Source organism: Lutra lutra, chromosome 8, assembly GCF_902655055.1.
Source record: "Lutra lutra chromosome 8, mLutLut1.2, whole genome shotgun sequence".
NCBI lineage: Eukaryota > Metazoa > Chordata > Mammalia > Carnivora > Mustelidae > Lutra > Lutra lutra.
Genome location: NC_062285.1, coordinates 15,500,994 through 15,521,821, shown reverse-complemented (window position 1 = coordinate 15,521,821; position 20,828 = coordinate 15,500,994). Strand labels below are relative to the sequence as shown.

The window sequence follows — 20,828 nt, the reverse complement described above, 5'->3', positions numbered from 1 at the left end:
TCTATGATCAACTCATCTTCGACAAAGCAGGAAAGAATGTCCAATGGAAAAAAGACAGCCTCTTCAATAAATGGTGTTGGGAAAATTGGACAGCCACATGCAGAAAAATGAAATTGGATCATTTCCTTACACCACACACGAAAATAGACTCAAAATGGATGAAGGATCTCAATGTGAGAAAGGAATCCATCAAAATCCTCGAGGAGAACACAGGCAGCAACCTCTTCGACCTCAGCCGCAGCAACATCTTCCTAGGAACATCACCAAAGGCAAGGGAAGCAAGGGCAAAAATGAACTTTTGGGATTTTATCAAGATCAAAAGCCTTTGCACAGCAAAGGAAACAGTTAACAAAACCAAAAGACAACTGACAGAATGGGAGAAGATATTTGCAAATGACATATCAGATAAAGGGCTAGTGTCCAAAATCTATAAAGAACTTAGCAAACTCAACACCCAAAGAACAAATAATCCAATCAAGAAATGGGCAGAGGACATGAACAGACATTTCTGCAAAGAAGACATCCAGATGGCCAACAGACACATGAAAAAGTGCTCCATATCACTCGGCATCAGGGAAATACAAATCAAAACCACCATGAGATATCACCTCACACCAGTCAGAATGGCTAAAATTAACAAGTCAGGAAATGACAGATGCTGGCGAGGATGCGGAGAAAGGCGAACCCTCCTACACTGTTGGTGGGAATGCAAGCTGGTGCAACCACTCTGGAAAACAGCATGGAGGTTCCTCAAAATATTGAAAATAGAACTACCCTATGACCCTGCAATTGCACTGCTGGGTATTTACCCTAAAGATACAAACGTAGTGATCCGAAGGGGCACGTGCACCCGAATGTTTATAGCAGCAATGTCTACAATAGCCAAACTATGGAAAGAACCTAGATGTCCATCTACAGACGAATGGATAAAGAAGATGTGGTATATATACACAATGGAATACTATGCAGCCATCAAAAGAAATGAAATCTTGCCATTTGCGACAACGTGGATGGAACTAGAGGGTATCATGCTTAGCGAAATAAGTCAATCGGAGAAAGACAACTATCATATGATCTCCCTGATATGAGGGAGACGAGATGCAACATGGGGGGTCGAGGGGGTAGGAGAAGAGTAAATGAAACAAGATGGGATTGGGAGGGAGACAAACCATAAGTGACTCTTAATCTCACAAAACAAACTGAGGGTTGATGGGGGGAGGGGGTTGGGAGAGGGGGTGGGGTTATGGATATCGGGGAGGGTATGTGCTATGGTGAGTGTTGTGAAGTGTGTAAACCTGGCGATTCGCAGACCTGTACCCCTGGGGATAAAAATATATGTTTATAAAGCTGTAAAAAAAAAAAAAAAGAAAGAAAGGATGAATCCCCAAGTTTTGTAGCAACATGGACGGGACTGGAAGAGAATATGCTGAGTGAAATAAGTCAAGCAGAGAGAGTCAATTATCATATGGTTTCACTTATTTGTGGAGCATAACAAATAGCATGGAGGACAAGGGAAGATGGAGAGGAGAAGGGAGTTGAGGGAAATTGGAAGGGGAGGTGAACCATGAGAGACTATGGACTCTGAAAAACGATCTGAGAATTTTGAAGGGGTGGGGGGTGGGAGGTTGGGGGCACCAGGTGGTGGGTATTGTAGAGGGCCCGGATTGCATGGAGCACTGGGTGTGGTGCAAAAATAATGAATACTGTTATGCTGAAAAAAATAAAAAAATTAAAAAAAAAAAAAAAGAAAAGAAAAAGAAAGGATGAATACCCAAGTTTTGTAGCAACATGGACGGGACTGGAAGAGATTATGCTGAGTGAAATAAGTCAAGCAGAGAGAGTCAATTATCATATGGTTTCACTTATTTGTGGAGCATAACAAATAGCATGGAGGACAAGGGGAGATGGAGAGGAGAAGGGAGTTGAGGGAAATTGGAAGGGGAGGTGAACCATGAGAGACTATGGACTCTGAAAAACGATCTGAGAATTTTGAAGTGGTGGGGGGTGGGAGGTTGGGGGCACCAGGTGATGGGTATTGTAGAGGGCACGGATTGCATGGAGCACTGGGTGTGGTGCAAAAATAATGAATATTGTTATGCTGAAAAAAATAAAAAAATTAAATATTTTAAAAAAAAGATTTTATTGATTGATTGATTGATTGATTTGTCAGACAGAGGTCACAAGTAGGCAGAGAGGCAGGCAGAGAGAGAGGAGGAAGCAGGCTCCCCGCCGAGCAGAGATCCTGGGATCACGACCTGAGCAGAAGGCAGAGGCTTTAACCCACTGAGCCACCCAGGTGCCCCAATGATGTAACTTTCAAACCAGGATAAGAAATAAATCTTTCCTGAAAAATCAAGAAATCTAAGAAAAAGAGAAAAAGAGAGAAAAAAATACTATAAATGAGAAATATGATCTAAAACAGCAGAAATGAAGTCCTAATACACCAGTATTTACAATAAATCTAAGAAAGTGAGAAATCTAAAGATCTTTATCAGAAAACAAAAAGTTAAAAACCCCAAAAAACTAATAATTCAGCTCAAATGTTTTTTTTTACAATAGTCATTTAAGACCAGAAATAAATGAAGTAGAACACAAAAGAATAGAGAAATATCTTAAGCCAGATTTCCTAGAACAGAGGTCTGTAAATTTTTCTGTGAAAGGCTAGCTAGTAAATATTTTTGGTTTGGGAGGTCACATAGGATGTTTATTGATATATTTGTCTTTCTTTTTCTTCCTTCCCTTCTCTTCCTTTCCCTTTCCGTCCCTTCCTTTCCTTTCCCTTCCCTTCCCTTCATTTCTCTTTCCTCCCTCCCTCCCTTTCTTCCTCTCTCTCTCTTTTAACAATCCCATACAAATGAAAAAGCACTGTTAGCTTGTAGACCATGTCAAAACAGGCTGCCAGCTGAATTTGACCTGTGGATTGCACTTTGTCCTCCTAGAAGCAGAACTGGAGAAAACTGTTTGGGCACACTCATTCTTCGGTGTTGTCTTGAGGGAGTGCTCTGAGGAGGAACAGAGTGAAGAAAGCAAGAAAGCAGGCCAGGACAGAGAAGCTAAGCAAGGATGTGCAGAACTTCAACCTGATCCCCCAGGGAGTTCAGAGCATGAATCGTACCACAGAGTCCCACTTGGGATTTCGTGGTGCTCACATGCCTGCAAGTCACTGGCTGTGATTACCTTCGGGAGGGTGTAGACCTCCAGGAAGCAGGGAAGGGGCAACGGGGGACTGTAGCAGCCAATACTCAAGGGAATCTGGAAGATGGGTACACCAGTCTGGAAAAGAAAATCCACTAGAAGAACATGAACAAAGTTAAACTGGTTTCTTTAGTTGGGGCGGGGGAAGGAGAAAAGTATTAGAAGCAAGTAAAATATGGAATAAAAAGAAGAAATGTCTACATACACATTGAAAATTTTTAAGTCCTAACAATTTCAATACACAGAGAACCCCTATCTTATGCAAGTTGTTTGAGAAAAACAGAAGAAAAGTAAAAGCTGATGTCACTTTTTAAAGCTAAAGTAATCCTGATTCCAAAACCATGTAAAAATAATAGACGAAAATCATTGGACTCTTTCATATTTGAATGTAGATGCATAAAAATAGTAGCATATGAGATCCAGTTGCATAATTACCCAGAGGTCAGTGTGCGGGGCTCCAAGTTCCAACTCCCCGGTCACTGGTTTTTCTGGAGACCGGCCCCAACCTGAGGCTCTCTAGAGAGGTCTCACTTTAAGTCACCTCTTTAGCATAAACTCAGGTAGATAAAAGGGGCTGTTAAGAGTAACAAATAAACCCATCTCTACTTTGGAAATACCAAGAATTTTAGGAGCTCTGTGCCAGGAACCAGGGACAAAGACCGAACACGTTTCTTATTATTCCACACCATTCTTTCTTCTCCTCATCTGATTATCACCTGTGAATCTATGAGCACACTTCCATTCATGGTCCATGAACTCAGCTCAGTCTACTGAGTACTGACCCGGCAGTCTAATAACACTGTTTCCACATCTTGTTTTGAACACAGCTCTGTGACCCTGGGTAAGTGATTTAATCTCTTTGGTGCTCATTTCCTTATCTCTAAAATGGAGGTGCTGGTTCCTACCTGTGGGTTTCATGCTAGATACTAAATTGAATTATTGTCAAGATTGTGTATAGTGCACGACCCACAGTTGTTGCGGCCAGAACTTTGCAAAATGTCAACACACTCAATGTCTGGGTTCCAGTCTTTCACAATGTTTTGTTATGCTCATGATAGATCTCTACTAAATACAACCGTAAAGATTCGTGCAGTCACCCAGCAGCTACGTACATAGTGTACATAGTGCAGTATAAATCATTTTCCCAGGCTATTGATGAATATTCTTCACGCGGCACAACCAAAGGCGTTGTTCAAATAAAGATAAGACAAATTACAGCACTTCCTTTTTCCAGTCCACCAGCTCCATCATTCAATATTAGGAGATTAGACAAATCGGACACAGCAGTTTTTATCGGAAGCCCTGTTGGTTAGAACTCAGTGATTTGTTGTTTTAAAAATGTTTTTTAATTGATTTGGTGAGTACTATTTCCAGCATGATGTTATATAAATATATATAGGGAGTCCCATTCTGGATTAGGTTCTTGGCCAAATTATATGGCAATTCCTTCCTATAAAAACGGAACTACTTCTAAAGTTTCCACTTGAATTTACATTTACAGAATACTTGGCAAGCAAAAACTATTTTACTATGGTTTTTATTTTTCAAATTTAAGCACCTTAATAATAAGAGAAATAAAACTGCTTTCAAAGTCTTCTTAATCTGGTCCAGACACTATCAGTGGGAAAACATGTATTTCTTTATAATCAAGGTGGGCTACTCCGCTGTTCTTTTTATCATTTCATCTTTCCCCAGGTGGCTAAGTAAGTAGTCGTCTTTTTTTCTTTTTTCTTTTTTTTTTTTTTTTTTGAGGGGGAGGGAGAGTGGGGGGAGGAAGAGAGAATCTTAAGCAGGCTCCATGCCCAGTATGGACCCGGATGTGGGGCTCCACGCTGAGCTCCATCTCAAGACCCTGAGATCGTGACCTGAGCCAAAATCAAGAGTCAGATGTTTAACTGACTGAACCACCCAGGTGCCCCAGTATTCTGTCATTCTTAAAAATCTAGGCAAACAAGCGTGCATTATAACCACTGCATAATCAGCTTCTTCTCTAATCTCATGAGTGGAAAATGGGCAAGGGAATAACCTATCTGTGGCAGATTTCATCTTCAGCTTTTTGACAATGGCCAGAGCCATATACATCCTACCCCACTGGATGATGGTCTTATAATGTTCTTCCATCAAGTGGTGGCAGTCTACCTTCCCTCCCCTTAAACTCAGACAAGTCTTTGTAACTGCTTTGACTAACAGAATTTGGTGGAGAGCCTGTCATTTAAGAGACAGTATGGCTTCCACCGGCTTCTGTCTCTGTCTTTCTGCACTTGCCTTTGGAACCCAGCTGCCATGTTGTGAGGACGTTCGAACCACATGGAGACATCACACAGAAGAATTGACTGACCACAGCCTCAGCTAAGGTTCCTGCCAACAGCCAGTATCAACCACCAGGCAAACCTTCAGATCAGAGCTACCCACAGAACTTTCTGGGATGGTGGAAATTTTCTTTGTGCTAATATGGTAACTTACTCCCTTATGAGGCTATGGAGCAGTGGTAATGTAGCTAATGCGAATGAAGAAGTGGATTTTAAATTTTACTTCATTTTAGTTCATTTAAATTTATTTATTTATTTTTATTATTATTATTTTTAAAGATTTTATTTATTTGACAGACAGAGATCACAAGTAGGCAGAGAGACAGGCAGAGAGAGAGAGGGGGAAGCAGGCAGAGCAGAGAGCCTGATGTGGAGCTTGATCCCAGGACCCTGAGATCATGACCTGAGCTGAAGGCAGAAGCTTTAACCCACTGAACCACTCAGGCACCCCTCATTTTAGTTCATTTAAATTTAAACACATACATGTGGCTAATGGCTGCCATGTTGGACCATTTACCGTCACTTGGTTGTAGCCCTCAGCCTTTGAATCTTCCAGCTGAAGCAAAAGGCTTCACGAAGCAGAAGCAAACCATCCCCACAGTGCCTGCTCCATCTTCCTAATTCTCATAAGCCCTGAGAAATAATAATTGCTCATTTAAACTACTCAGTTTGGAGAGTGATTTGTTACGGAGCCATTGATAATGAATACACTGTTTCTACTGTTCCCTTGTTTTTTGTTTTCCACAGTAAATAAAAATGTACAAGCCTTTCCATCTTTTAAAAGCCCTCTAGCTGTGGTTATGTGTCTCTGGTCTTCACAGCCAGGTTTCTTGAAAGAGTCGTCTACACTCACTATCCTCCTTTGCAGCTTATTTACTAGCCAATACCCATTAGGCTCTGGATAAAAATGACGTCACAGTAACATTAGTTCAGGCTTATTTCTCCCCCTTAGAAAATGCAGGACTTCAGTATCCCACTCTGTCTTCATGGCCTCTCCTACTAATCTCTGAGCAAAGCCCACCCTGGCAGAAAAAGTCAGAAAAGGGGGTCCTTTGGACCAAGAAATGGCAAAAACATTTTTCCCCCCCTTTGGGAATGGACTATGCATGACCTTCCGTGAAATGTCAATGGCCTGTCTGTCCCAGGGTGTGGCCCAAAGGCTACGGTGAAAGTGGCTCTTTCAGTTGGGGTCTTTGTCTCCTTCTCTCCACAGGGTTCAGAACCAAACATCGCGGATGACTGGGCCAAGAAACAAAGCAGTCTTCTCCATGCACACCTTCTGTCCCTCTACATGCATCCCAACATCAACGCACAAACCTCCCTTCCACAATCCCTTTGCTCCCCTCCTGAAACTAGCCTGCCCACCAGCCTTCAAGTGTCATCTGGTGATCCCAAAGGAGCTTATGATGGCACAGTAAGGACAAATCCCAAACGCTATTTTTGCCCAGATTAGCCAGACATCTGGGTGGGGAGTGTGATTTAGGGTTTCGATTTCCAAGAACATACTACCTCTATTACACAAGTGAGGAAATATTTCCATGACACCAGTTCTCTAGAAGTGGGATGGGTCACCTTCTCTCTCCATTGGGGAAACCCAAGTTCATCCTATGGGAGGCTGAAAAAATACTCAGAAGGCCTGGAACATGGTAAACCATTTTATACCCAAAGACATCCAAAGGTTAAACAAGGTGCATCAAGATTCAACTATTTGCAGTTCACACTGGGAGTGCATGGTTCAATATTGGATACATTCCAACCCAGTAAGAAAGAACCAATTTATAATGAAGCGTTCTAATTTGTTTGGAATATCCCAAAGTATTACTGATTAGGTAACTGTATTACTGTAGTAAAAGTATTACTAATTACTGTAACTGAATCCAAATAAAACATCACACACTTGTCTGTCCCTGCCCCACCCCCACCAATCAGCTTTGGAACACCAAATTAATAAATGCATCGGTTGCTAAGCAGGTTATGAGTTTTTACATTTTTGGTCTGGATTGAAAAAACCCTGAGGTATTAAACCGATTAGAATTTTGCAAGAGAAAAGGAAATACTATTTTTCCCAAGATGACATTCTTGGATATCACTGTCAAAATATTGTGTGATAGGAAAAAAATTGCAGGAATGATTAAATTTCTTGTGTGTTTAATGGATTTTTCTTTTTCAGCATTAACTAGCACAAGTCCTTCTCAAGATTTTGTGAAGCAGATCAATTTCCTTCCTAATTCAAATAAACATACAGTCCTCAGAAATCATACTGACATTTGCTAAAATTCAACATTCTATGGAAAATACTTTTGTAAAGATTATGGATAATTTTATATTTATAATCAAATGTATCTGGGTTTTTCTAGGTCTTCTAATATAAAGGTGGCGTAGTGGAAACTGTATTTAGAACACAAATTTGATAATTTAAGAAACTGGCCAATTAGTATTTTCAATTTCTAACTTGGTAACTGATTCTTCTACGGAACAAAGCTAAAAGGAATTCCCTTTGCTGGTTTCTCACTTGGGATATCTGGGTGTGGTTTATTTTCTTCTCTGACTGGAACAAAGATATTCAGGAAAATCTTTTACAACTAAAATTCTTTGTCTTACAAACAAGCTTAAGGAGAAAAAAAAGCAGTAGATCAAGTCTGGCTTAATCGTTTGCTTATACTAGTGCATATACTGGATTTTTTCCAGGTTAACAAAAATAAAGCCCCAGGAAAGATATATGCAGTAGTATATTTAAGCTACTGGCTCACACATTTTAATGGCTGAAAGTATATAAAAAATACAAAGGCGGAAGAAAAACAGTAAGCAGTTATGAAATGTAACAAGGTTTTTTATTCTTTATTAGTTTAAAGGAAGCTAGAACCTGATAACAATATGCCACATATGGTTCAGAACCAAACAAAGGCCGCTTAGTTATTTATTTTGCATTTTCTCCTTTTAGGAAGTGAGAAAAAAAAAACAGTTCTATTGGCACTCGAGTTTACTTTCAATTAAAATTCCCATAAATTAGAAAACATCTCATAAAACAGTGGAAATGGAAAAAAATGTTATTCAGAAAAAAACTTTCTTAAGTGTGCTGATTTTCTGTAATGCCTTGGGCTGTCGGATAAGCCTTCTAAGATCACTCAAAAAAATTATTCAACCTCTGTGTTCATGTTGATGATAATATATAACAGTGTTTTGTCCTTTGATGTAAATAAGAGGAAAAACCTGACTTGCTTCGATTTGAATTGAACCCCCCGCCCCGCGAATTCTGCCATTTGCTCATGTCCCACACAAATAAAAAGATGCAGCTTAGAAACGAGGGCCTTGCTGCCATTGTATTTTTTCTAATTAAAATTCAGAGTATTAAACACAGTTGAGTACATCCATGCAGACATGACATACCGTTATCACATACCGGAAGCCAGTATCAACAGCACTGAGCAAAGGCTCATTTCATAACATCATTAAGATTCATTATATGCTACAGTTCAAAAAGGCTTTGTCAAAGCAAATAGTTATGGCTTGCCAGAAATGCACAAACAGAAATTTATATTAAATTGTCATTTCTCTCCTTTTTTAGTATGGGAATCTAGTTGCATTCCCAGGATTTGGGTTCAGAGCTTAACTGGAAAGCCTTCCAGTTTCTTCAGATTGCAAAATGTTACCAAAACGGAATATTAAAAAAAAAAGTTAAGCGAAAAATATTTGAGTAACTAGGTGGGGGTATGGTGATCAAGCTTAAAGGCTGTGTTGGAATCAAGAAAGGTGAAGTTTCAGAGAGTGTGAAGGTAGATAGAACTCATGAGTCACAAGGCGGAGTATTTAATTTGGAACAAGTCAAATAAAGCATTGCTTTCTTTTCCTTAACAACCTTTGGTACTCTTTATGTTATAACCTCAGAAAAGAAAGCTCTCTCATTAAAACATTTTTTTTTCTTCTTTTATATCCTGCTGAGTGAAGATGCCTGGGGAGACAAACTCTACATGCTGGCTTTCCAACTGTGGTCATAAGTTACGATGTTATCTGGAGAGTCGATGGTGAGAATTGACTCCTTTAGACCCGGTACTTTTCTTTGCCATGCTCATTGATCACGCATATGTGCTGAAACAATAGACGATTTAAATGACTCGGTTTCTCAACAAAATAGGAGGTGCAGAGAATGTAATGCAGTGATAACAGAATGTCATATTAAAATTGGTTATTGTTCATTCAAATTACGTGTGCGCATTTATGTGTGTGCACGTATAGAAAATCTAAAGAGACCCAATCGAATGCTTGAAAAGGTTTCATTATTGTTCTGGTTTTGAGCTCTATTATGAATCTGACTCCCTAGGTCACAAAGTGCACACAATTGGTCCACTTTAGGTAGGATGTTTACCTCTAGATCATTCAACATTGGTCAAGGTCACACAGCTGAGGGGTCTACACTAGGGGTCCATGTATATATGTTGACACCATTTCTCCAAATGGGGAATAGGAACTGCATGCAACGGTAATTGGAATTATGAATGCAAAGTGCCCAGAATAGTCCCAACACAGAAGATACTCAGTAAGTGGCAGCCATCAAGACTACTATTTTAATAATTTGTTAAGTTCATATAACTGTTAAGTTCTTGTGAAAAGGGAGTTAGGGATTTGCATGAATGACTTACATTCAGATCTCTGAAGTATTCATTGTAATCTAAGGCATAACCCACCACAAATAAGTTTGGAATCTCAAATCCAACATCTGAGGAGAGAGAGAGAGAACAACAACAACAAAAAAAGGAATCAAATGAGTAGAAAGCCACTATATGCTAATGTTGGCACTTAAACTGGAGGATCTTTCATTTAAAGAGAAGCAAGTGTGAGAAAAATGATAAGCAAAGCATAGGATGAGCTCAACAGGTCCTGGACCAGAGTGACTAGGAAAGTAGGCAGGTAGACAGGTAGACAAGCAAACATACAAGGAAGGATGGCTATACTCCTACCACACAGAGCTGAGAAAGGGCTCAGCCAGCTTAGGGGAGAGCATCAAGTATGCATGAGTTAGTCATGGAGCCCCGTGGTTCCGAAGTGAGCAGTATCCAATAATATAATGCCAAAGAAAATACTTTGGAAGCATGAAGTGCAGTTCACACAGAAGTATTCCAATCCTGTACTACTTGACTAGGTGCACAGGCTGCTGCCACTGGAAGCCATTCTCCCACTGTGCTCAGTGTCCTCAGCTGGACAAAGGCCTGGGAAGCCAAACCTGGGAGACCAGATGACAGGAAGTGGGATTGTTCAGTTTGAGGAAGAGAACGCTAAGGGTTATTCTAACACTAGTCTTTGAATTCAGGAGACAGATGATACGAATTAGCTCTCTATCTCTATTGTGGGAAGAATGGGAGTAAATGAATTTAAGTGCAGTATGAGGTACTTAGGTTAAACAAAGGAAAAATATCTTGAAAGGAAGGTGATTTTTATGGAAAAGGATCTTTAAGGAACAGGCAGTAGTGGTCCTTCTTCACAGGTCTTGGAACACAATAAATGTGCCTATCGTCCAATGGTTTTTTAAACTCTTTCCAATTTTTTTGAATCTGTTTGTTTATTACAGCATTGCAGATGAGAGAGGAACTCAGTTTTATGAAACTGGACTTCGGTATAGCCAATGGACTTAGAGCATGGAGAAAGTTGTTCCTCTGGTGACTACTCACCACCACTGTGATTCCTATGACCAAAGATGTTTCACATGGAGTAGGCAACTAGCTCCTGCTTGTAGAAAGTGCCGGAAGAGAGGGGCTTACTTTCTAAAGGATTGTATTCTATGTCACTGATAGAAACCCCCTTTGGTCCCTCCACACTGTACATTGCCTTAAGAAAAATAATCAAAGAGGAGAAGCTAGAGCAGAAGAAAAGATGTCAGAGCATATAGAAGATGTCATTGAGCATACAGGAAAGAGTCAATTATGAGAAAGGAATCAAAAGTATCAAGCCTGAGAAATCCAGGGAGAAGAAACAGAGATTCTGAACCAGCTAAAATGGTATTAGTAAATCCCAGAGCACCCGGGTTGTCACCATAGTAACGACATCACAGGGAACAGAACAAAGCCTACAGTAGGCATGGCACCTGGGACTGGGTAAAGCCAGTTCCGAAGGTCAAACCTCCAGAGCTGTCGGGGAGGGAAAGGACATTGGATCAGTAGATCAGGGGAATGGTTAGGAATCAGGGCGACTTATGTCCAGCTGGAAAATGGGTGCATTTCCTACACTTCTATTTGCACTTGGTGGATGTTACTTATAGACGTAGCGCAAGAGTAAGGCAGTGATCAGAACCAGACTGACTCTGGTCAATACTGACTCTCCACTTCCGGCAACGTGACCTTCCAAAACCATTGAACCTTGTTGTGTTCAATTTCCTCAGCTGTAAAATAGGCATCACAAGAGCAACTACTTTGGACGAATGTGAGGAGGAAATGTGTTGATCTCTGTGTTGCCCTTAGAAGAGTGGAGGGCCCATCATGACCTCTTACTAGTGTTATCTGCCATTATTTTATTCATGTTGTTGCTGTCAGCGATGCAAATAATCTGTAATTAGTTGGCTAGGTCTGAAGCGAATCTTTCAGCGTCAGTTAAATTCTCTCTGTGAGATCTTCCATTATTTCCTTCGAAGATTTCTGTTTACTAACTTTGCCTAACCTTACTGCATCCAGATTATATTCTCCAGGCCAGGACCTGGACGGGGACATGCTGTTGGTTCTATCTGCCCAGCATGGATGAAACTTGTTTTTAGAATAAAGAGTCACTTGTGAAATGTCATTACCCGTCCATAGCGTGCTTCTCTTGCTCTGATGTTTTTTCAGCTTGCTGATGAGAACCGCAGCCAAATGATCCCAGAGGCCTTAGAGCAAATGTAAGTTATAAAAATCAAACTGAAGTCTGCCTATGTGAGTGAAAAAAAAGTCGCCTCTAGTGTTAGAATAATAAATAATCAAGATGCTTGTTTATTCTTCCTGGCATTGGAACAATTCGTATTATGGGAAGGAGAATAGCCAAGTGCCCTGTATGAGCCAAATCCTCCAGGACATATGAAGTCAAGTACGAAGATGGTATATGGAGATACTTTCCCGGCCAATTCTCTGCGTTATTGAACTTTCCTTTGAGGGTGACGGGAGAGGTGTCTTGAATTTCCCCCTTTTGCATGCTAAAATTCAGGCTTGCTGAAGGTTGGCATCGAGTGTTGTCTGGTGACAGTTCCTGGAGATGGTACGAGGATCCCTCTACAGTGCCTTCCCGGTCTGACTGACAGGGCCAGTGGCCAAGGCAGGGATCCTGCATGTCATCCAGTCTGGTGGGGTCAAGTCTCCCTCTACCCCCCTGAAGCCCATTAGCTGAGTTCTTTGGCTTTAAGGTGCTATGGAAAACCTAAACACGAAACTATCCATTGCACACAACAGAGTTTCTGTGAAAAATGTGAACTGGGAGATTAAAAACTCTCATTGTAAAGGGTTCTGTCCTGTTGTAAAGGGTTCTATCGGCAAGGCTGGGGACACCTCGGGAGATCTGTGGGACTATCAAACCTTTCTAGCTTCTGTATCACATGGAATGCCGGCAAATAGGAAACCAGACATGCTTCAACACGAAACGACACCAGCCAACCAAGCAAGCAACCAACAGAAACCAAAACCACTCACAGTCGGGTCTAAAGCCATCACTTCTAGGTGTTCTCTTCACCAACAAACTACCATTAAAAAAAAAAAAAAAGGCGTTTAGTGATCCAGATAAAACTTCTGGGAATTGCAAATAGAACTGAACATCATTAAAATAGGTATCCCCCCTTCCCCACCTCCTGGAGCACATGGGGCACCATCCCAGCCCCCTAATTTATGCTCCTGCTACCGGGGCACCACATCAGTGATCCTAGATAAAAGGAAGGGAGAGGGGCGCTGGCACCAGGCTCCGCCAGCTGCTCCCGGAAGCCGCTAATGGAGGGGCAGTAACGAGAGGCTCAGACACCCAGCAAAGCATGTCCTCTTCCCCTTCCTCTGTCTCCCGCTGGCAGTCAAATGTGCTATTTGTTCAATGCGGTCAAGCCATAACACCCCAGGGCAAGGGTCACTGGTTTGGAAAAGACTGCTCTCTTTGGGGACAACCTTTTGTGTTAGCGCCCCTCTCGGGCTTCTTTGGACACAAAGAAGCATCAATGACATGAATGTCCTACTCACCTGGCGACCTTCACCATGTTGGGCTTGTACTTCTCTATGCTACTGAGCAGCGCCCTCATGGTCTTCCCGGTTCCAACGACATCCTTTGCAAAGAGGACAGACACGTTCAGCTGGGCGCATTTGGACGGCATAACAGATTTTGCATCAAGACAGATGACTGTACGCCTTATTAATAATGCATCATAATTAGAATTGCCATCAGATGGAGTCAAAGTAGGAGGCGGGGTTGGTTCCATTTTTTAGACAGGTGCCTCTCTTGGAAGCTGGGTTTAGGGGAGTATATCGGTGAATATTTCCTCTTGGAATTCTTGAGCCATGTTGAAATCTAAGATCGGCCTTTGGAGAGCCTATGGGGCTGCTCACTGAGCACACTGGGACTCGTGCACGCGCATGCAAGGACTAAATTTGGCCCTGAGGTTATTGCGACACAATACAGAACGCATGAATTTTCATGGACATGGGATGTCCATCTGAATACACTGAATGGATAAACACCTCCCCGTTGCCCTCCCCACTCAATAGGGCATTCTGTGGCCGGGAAGTGAGATGTGTCTGGACGGCAGCTGGTGACAGCCTGTGAATTCTGAGGGTGTGAGGCTGCAGTGAGCCTCTCGGCTCATCTCTGCTGACGAGCTGCTGCACAATTAGAGGAGAATGGGCAGCAGAAATGTATTGTCCTTGGGACAGAAATCAGCTGTTGGGGAGCTGATTATCAAAACAACAGGTCTGAATTTAGCCGGGGTTGGGCAATTCACTTGGCTAGAGGGTTTACTTCCTGGCTTAGGTCTGAGCCCGGGAGGACTGCAGGTACAAATGGCACACACAGGCAATTGTGTAACGAAAGCTTGAAAACAGCTCTCTTGAATTCCTGCCAGTTGATAAGACAGGCGTGCTCTTGAAGGAAAAGTGGCCATGTGCTGTATTAAGTCCGCTGCTTCCGTAGGACCCGTTCTCTCCCATTTTTCTTTTTTTAGCAGAAAATTAAATTAAATTATAGCTTTCTCTTGGATTGCCATTTGAAAATTGATTGTATTTATGACTTGGTTGCTGAAGGTAGAATTCTTTGAAGTCCTTAGGGGTCATAAGCAAGAACACTGACTCAAGGGTGAAAAGAATTCAAATCTTGGTTTTGCTATTACATACATTTGGTTCTGTTGGGTTAGTTTCCTCTTCTGTAAAAATGCCTGATTCGCACATTGGTAGAAGAACCAATGTGGACGGGCATGAAATTAGACATAAAAATGGATAAAGTACCACGAAATTATTATTCCAAAGCTTTTATTCTAAACTGTTTGAGGCCACTGATTCTAGATAGCTCTTAGGAAATCTGGAGAGCCATGTGCACGGTGGAAATTCAATAGATCCTTGACCAATTGGATAATAAGTTCTATATTTCAAAACTCACCGTTAGATTCTTTCAATTTCCCCATATGGATAAAGAAAAGTCAGCTTACCTCAACAATGAGGACGTTCTGAAATTAAACAAACAAACAAAAACCAACACAACAGTTATTAAGAATACGATGCAAATCTGGCTCACAAGACAGACCCACAGTTTTGCTTACAGTTAGAAATTTCATAATTTGTTTAGCTGGTCCTCCCCCATCCATCTAACTCAAATGTTCGGTGGTCATGTAGGTATCCTAGGTTCATTTTAACAGTCTCTCTGCAAATATTCGGTGCTACCATATTGGTATCTATATTGAGGTTAGCGGGGTCATGTCAGATCCTAGACTTGTCTGACGACCTATCCACAAGGTCAGCCCACGTCCCTAATTCCGGCAAGCACCCCATCCAAGCATTCCTTGGCACACAAAGTTTATAAGAGTTTACCAGGAAAATGAGCCACATAAACTATGTTGTTAATGGAGACAGTGCTCTGTAGAAGGATCATATATTCAGCTCTGACAGTCCTGTATTCCTGCATAGCTACCAGTCATTGGGGATTCTGTGTTTACTCTTGGATTTTCAACCTCGAGGAAGGGTTGGGCTAGGGAGAGCTCTATGAATCGCCTGGTTGATATTTTAAGAAGCATGGTTGGGTTCCTTTCTATGTGCTCTCAAGGTCTACCTCTCCTTCTCCCCTAAAAACACTGACTATGTTTCATTTCAATTCCTGTTTGATACCTGTCTTCCTACTAGAATATAAGCTCCGCGAGGATGGGGATCATGTCTGTCTTGCTTACTATTCTCAGTCCCTAGGGTATATAGAGCTGCATATAGATGCTTAGCAATTATTTACTGAATGGAGGATTAATAACTGATGACACTGATTAATGAGTTAAAACCAACCAATTAAATGGATTAGTAGTTATATGTCAATACTGTCACCCGAATTAAAACACGACTGCGTTAATATGACATTGCAATGAACTGAAGGGTGTGGGTATGATGTAAAGTTGTTTTCCTTTGGATGACTCTTATTTCTCCCTGTGATTCATACGATACTTTAAAAATTCTATCAAGCCTTACACCTTAGAAAGCTCATTTACGTCTAGTGCAAAAGAGATTTAAGTAATGAAAGTATTAGTCAACCAACCAAAACCATATTTACTTTATGTACTACGTGCTTCTTAGGAGGAAATATCTTTCTGGAACTGTTTTCCTCTCAGGTATAGTCATTAAATAGTCATTTAGTCATTAAATACATTTTTTAAAAATTTTATCTATTTTTTGAGAGAGAGAGAGTGTGTAAGGTAGGGGAGGGGTATAGGGAGAGGGCAAAGCAGACTCCCTGCTGAGCACAGAACCCAATGTGGGGCTTGATCCCAGGACCCTGACATCATGACCTGAGCAGAAGTCAGATGCTTAACCGATGGAGCAATCCAACTCCCCCCCCCAGTTAAATACATTTTAAAAATCCTAGTTTTATCATTGAAATGTAAGCTTATCTCATCCATTTTTAAAGTAGATCATGCCCACAGTATCCCCTACCCTAAAAGTCACAGAGACAGAGGAGTCCCCTTGGTATTCTGAACACATTTGCTATGTTCTTAACCATTATCCCACAACAGTTAGTTAGGATGTGTATTTTTAGTCTGATTGAGGCTTACCAACCATGCCTGTTAACCAACCCAAATACTTGGAGAATACTTGGTTAATTTAATTCCCTAGCTCATAATCTTTTTTGTTTGTTTGTTTCAATCTTATAATGAAAAACTCTTTAAAACTCTGTTAGTCTGCCTTCTTGCCTAATTAGATAAAGTGCACAGAACATAATTAAATTTGTTGTTTAAAAGCTTGGAACCTTGCAAAGCAGGAGTCATCTTTGAATGCATTAGCTTTAACTGTAAGATACAGTGGTGACTGGGAAGTGGGACTTGAATGTGCACTAATCCAGAAATACATTATCAAAATTACTTAAACATATTTTAAAATCAAGGAATGCATATACAGATCCAAAATCAAATAGGAAAGTCTGAAGATTTTCTAAATGTTGCTGTGTATCTAACTGTAAAGTATTTAAAAATGCTTATGTACTTTATATTAAAGTTATCATGGCATTCTATATTATGCATAGCCAAAATATTATCACACCTAACAAAAATGACAATAATCCTTTTATTTTATGTTTTTCATTTTTTCTAGTTTTATCAAGGCATAATTGACATACACATACACAAAAACTTCTACACCATATAAGTTTAAGGTGTACAGCATAATGGTTTGATTTATGTATATTATAAAATGATTACCTCAAGAAATTTAGTTAGTACCCATCATCTCACATAGATACAGCAAGAGAAGAAAGCAAAAAAAGAAAACAATTTTTTCCTTATAATGAAAACTCTTAGGATTTACTCTCTTAACAGCCTTTGTATATAACATACAACAGTGTTAGCTATAGTCATTGTATTATACATTTCATCCCTAATACTTACTTATCTTATCACTGAAAGTTGGAACATTCTGGTCACCTTCCTCTGATTTTCCTACCCCCAACCCCACCCTCTGCCTCAGGTAACCACAAATCTGATCTCTTTTTCTGTGAGTCCAGTTTTTGTGTTGTTTTGTTTTATTTTAGATTCCACCTGCAAATAAGATCACACAGTATTTGTCTTTCTCTATCTGACTTACTTCACTTAGTATTATGCTCTCAAGGTCCATCCATGTTCTCACAAATGGCAGGATTTCCTAGTTTCTTATGGTTGAATAATATTCCATCGTGTGTGTGTGCGTGTGTGTGTGTATCACAACTTCTTTATATGGCAATAATTTCTTAATATCACATATAAAACTTAGGACATATTTAGATTGCCCTAGTTGTCTTTAAAATGGCCTTTGTAGCTGGTCTGGGTAATCAAAGCCCATGTATTGGGTCTTTAATTCTCTTTTAATTTAAAATAGTCTCCTTTACTTACTTCTACTTCCCAATTTAATAATTTTAGACATTATCTACTTACTATATTATATAATGATAAGAATTTTGTTGTTTTGCACTATCTCACTTCTTTTTCCACCCCCCGGGGTAGATACTTTGTTATGACTGTATCTTCTTGTACTGTTCATGTCTTTTCCCACTACAGAGTCAAGTAGTATACTATAATTACGTTCCCTTTTAGTTTGTTTCTTTCCTTGGAATTCCTAATTGTTTTCCCTGTCATCATCCAGTGTCTAAGACTTCAACAACCCTCCTTTTCTTTATTTTTCTCTTTTTCTTTCTTTCTTTCTTTCTTGGAAGGATTGTTATGAAGAAAATATTAGTTAATTATGGTTTAACTATATTTCTCAAAGGATTTTGGAGGATTAAAGAGGTTAAGTGGGTTGATAAAATCTGTAACAACATAAAGAACTTTCTGAGTTGTGTATAGTATTTAAAAAGTAAAATTATTGGGGCACCTGGGTGGCTCAGTGTGTTGGGCCTCTGCCTTTGGCTCAGGTCATGGTCTCAGGGTCGTGGGATCAAGCCCCGAATCAGGCTCTCTGCTTGGCAAGGGAGCCTACTTCCCCTCTCTCTCTGACTGCCTCTCTGCCTACTTGTGATCACTCTCTCAAATGAATAAATAAAATCTAAAAAAAAAAAAAAGTAAAATTATTCAGTGGGTTCATAAATGATGGTCAAGGGAATACTGATATAAAAAAACCCATCTGCTACTGAAAGGGGGCTATGCAGAAATCTAGAATTCTTCAGTGAGTTAAATAGAGCAGTCAATACAGATATTTCTTTTCCTTTACAGAACATCACACTATTTTCAAATTCTTTCCTAAGTAATACGTGGGTTTATTGTCCAGATTGTTAGAAACCTACCTGTTGTATGAAAAGTTCACTTCCCAAAAAAAGCAATACCTTTAGTACCTTTGGAAATTGTCATACAGAACAAATAGCTCAAGGGTACAGAGAAAGTGACTGCCCCAACTTTGGAACCATTTTCACTACTGTCTAAGAGTACTATTCTCTTTACATTTTAACATATCAGAATAAGTTCCACAAAGGGACAAAGACAAATTCATCTTTATACGATCAGCATATAACATGGAGACCGGTGGAAACGGTCTTCTGTTTCCATTTCCACAGAAATGCCTGTGGAACAAATCAACAATTTTTTTTTTAAAGATTTTATTTATTTGTCAGAGAGAGAGGGAGAGAGAGCGAGCACAGGCAGACAGAATGGCAGGCAGAGGGAGAAGCAGGCTCCCCGCCGAGCAAGGAGCCCGATGCGGGACTTTATCCCAGGACGCTGGGATCATGACCTGAGCCGAAGGCAGCTGCTTAACCAACTGAGCCACCCAGGTGTCCCACAAATCAACAATTTTTACCCCATTTCTGTCTCTAGTCTGTTATACTTTTGACACATTCCCTCCATTATTTTTCCTTAACGATGTACAATTCCCCCTTAACTGAGCTATAATTAATGTCTACTGCTTTTAATTTTGCACCAAGAAATCTTCCAAAATCCCCTCTCCTTTTTTTTTTTTTTTTTTTTTTTTGGAGTGGACAACCTTAGAAATTTTTTCAGGACACGCTGTGCCTCTTAAATGCTTCCAATCTGATAACTCCCATCACTGAATCTGAAATGTCTGCCAGTTACTGTCTTAGTCATCTCATCACACCTAGCTCATTTCCTCCTGGAAAGTAAGTAAAATTTGCAACCTGGGAGGGCCACAGGCAAAAATTCTATGGGGGTCTCTCGAGTGAGTCCTTTCGTTGCTATTGTGCAATCCCGATGGAAGCTAATCACCTCAAGTTTCCTGAAGAAAAAGAAAGGAAAGAAGAAAAAGAAGAAAAGAAAGAAGGAAGGAAGTGATTTTCTTAAATAGGTTATTCCCACTTTCAGTCTTTTAAGATATAGACTGATTAGCACACCACAGTCTAATGGCAGCGACACAGTTTTGCAGCTATGGTCACACCCAGCAGAGGGATGGCAGTAATGATGATGGGCTCATTGTGGGTGCGGAGCATGGGTAGGAGTGTGAATATGAACCCCACAGAGAAAGGAATGCAGTAAAGCATTTCACTTTATGTGATAATTCACAAAATTGCCAGAATCATCAGTCGGTGGGCATTTCCATTATTGTTCTTAGCCTAGTCAGATGCAATAAAAAAAGGAATGATTTAAATAGTTAAGGCAGCCAAGGAGGAAATTTGGCAGGTTCTGACACTTCATTCTGGCATTCGATTAGAAACTTATTTGGTGGAGGAAGGTGGCACGTCTCCTGAAATCTTGCATTTAACCTGCACATCTGTGTTTTCCTGTTGCCAGATTTGGGTCTGCCTCCATGCATTTGGTTTTATTCCACCCCTTTCAAAGATTTCCCTTGAACATGAATAAAATCTTCTTGCTTTAATGGATACACACATTTTATGAAGTGCCAGGATTAAATCAACTTTGAAAAAAAATCACCCAGAGAGCACGTTGCGCAGACAGCTTGAACACACTGAGGAAAACGCTTTTAAATACTGTGAGCCGAGGAGGCCATTTAACTTAATCATTGAGGGTTCCCTTTATTCAATAGCCATGACCTATTTAGAACCATGACTCAGCCAGTTTCCCTTATGGGCTTCCTTTTCTTTGCTTTAAAAAAAAAAAAAGAAAGAAAGAAAGAAAGAAAAAAAGAAAGCAGGAAGGAAAGAAAGAGAGAAAGAAAGAAGGAAAGAAAAGTAAAAAGAGGAGCCAAGAAAGAGAGGTCCGTCGGGGGGGTTGTAGTCTCTTTT

General features: G+C 40.3%; 1 protein-coding gene across 1 annotated transcript in view; it reads right to left on the bottom strand.

Annotated features, from left to right (window-relative positions):
- Window positions 1–8,424: 8,424 nt before the first annotated feature.
- PRTFDC1 (phosphoribosyl transferase domain containing 1) overlaps window positions 8,425–20,828 on the bottom strand; it is a 90,844-nt gene continuing 78,440 nt past the window's right edge. The window contains exons 5-9 of the mRNA XM_047739967.1: window positions 15,130–15,147; window positions 13,676–13,758; window positions 13,145–13,191; window positions 10,142–10,218; window positions 8,425–9,590 (exon numbers count right to left, since the gene is read on the bottom strand). Of these exons, the coding sequence (XP_047595923.1) occupies window positions 9,543–9,590; window positions 10,142–10,218; window positions 13,145–13,191; window positions 13,676–13,758; window positions 15,130–15,147 (273 nt within the window). The 3' untranslated portion in view covers window positions 8,425–9,542. The remainder of the gene's footprint in view (window positions 9,591–10,141; window positions 10,219–13,144; window positions 13,192–13,675; window positions 13,759–15,129; window positions 15,148–20,828) is intronic.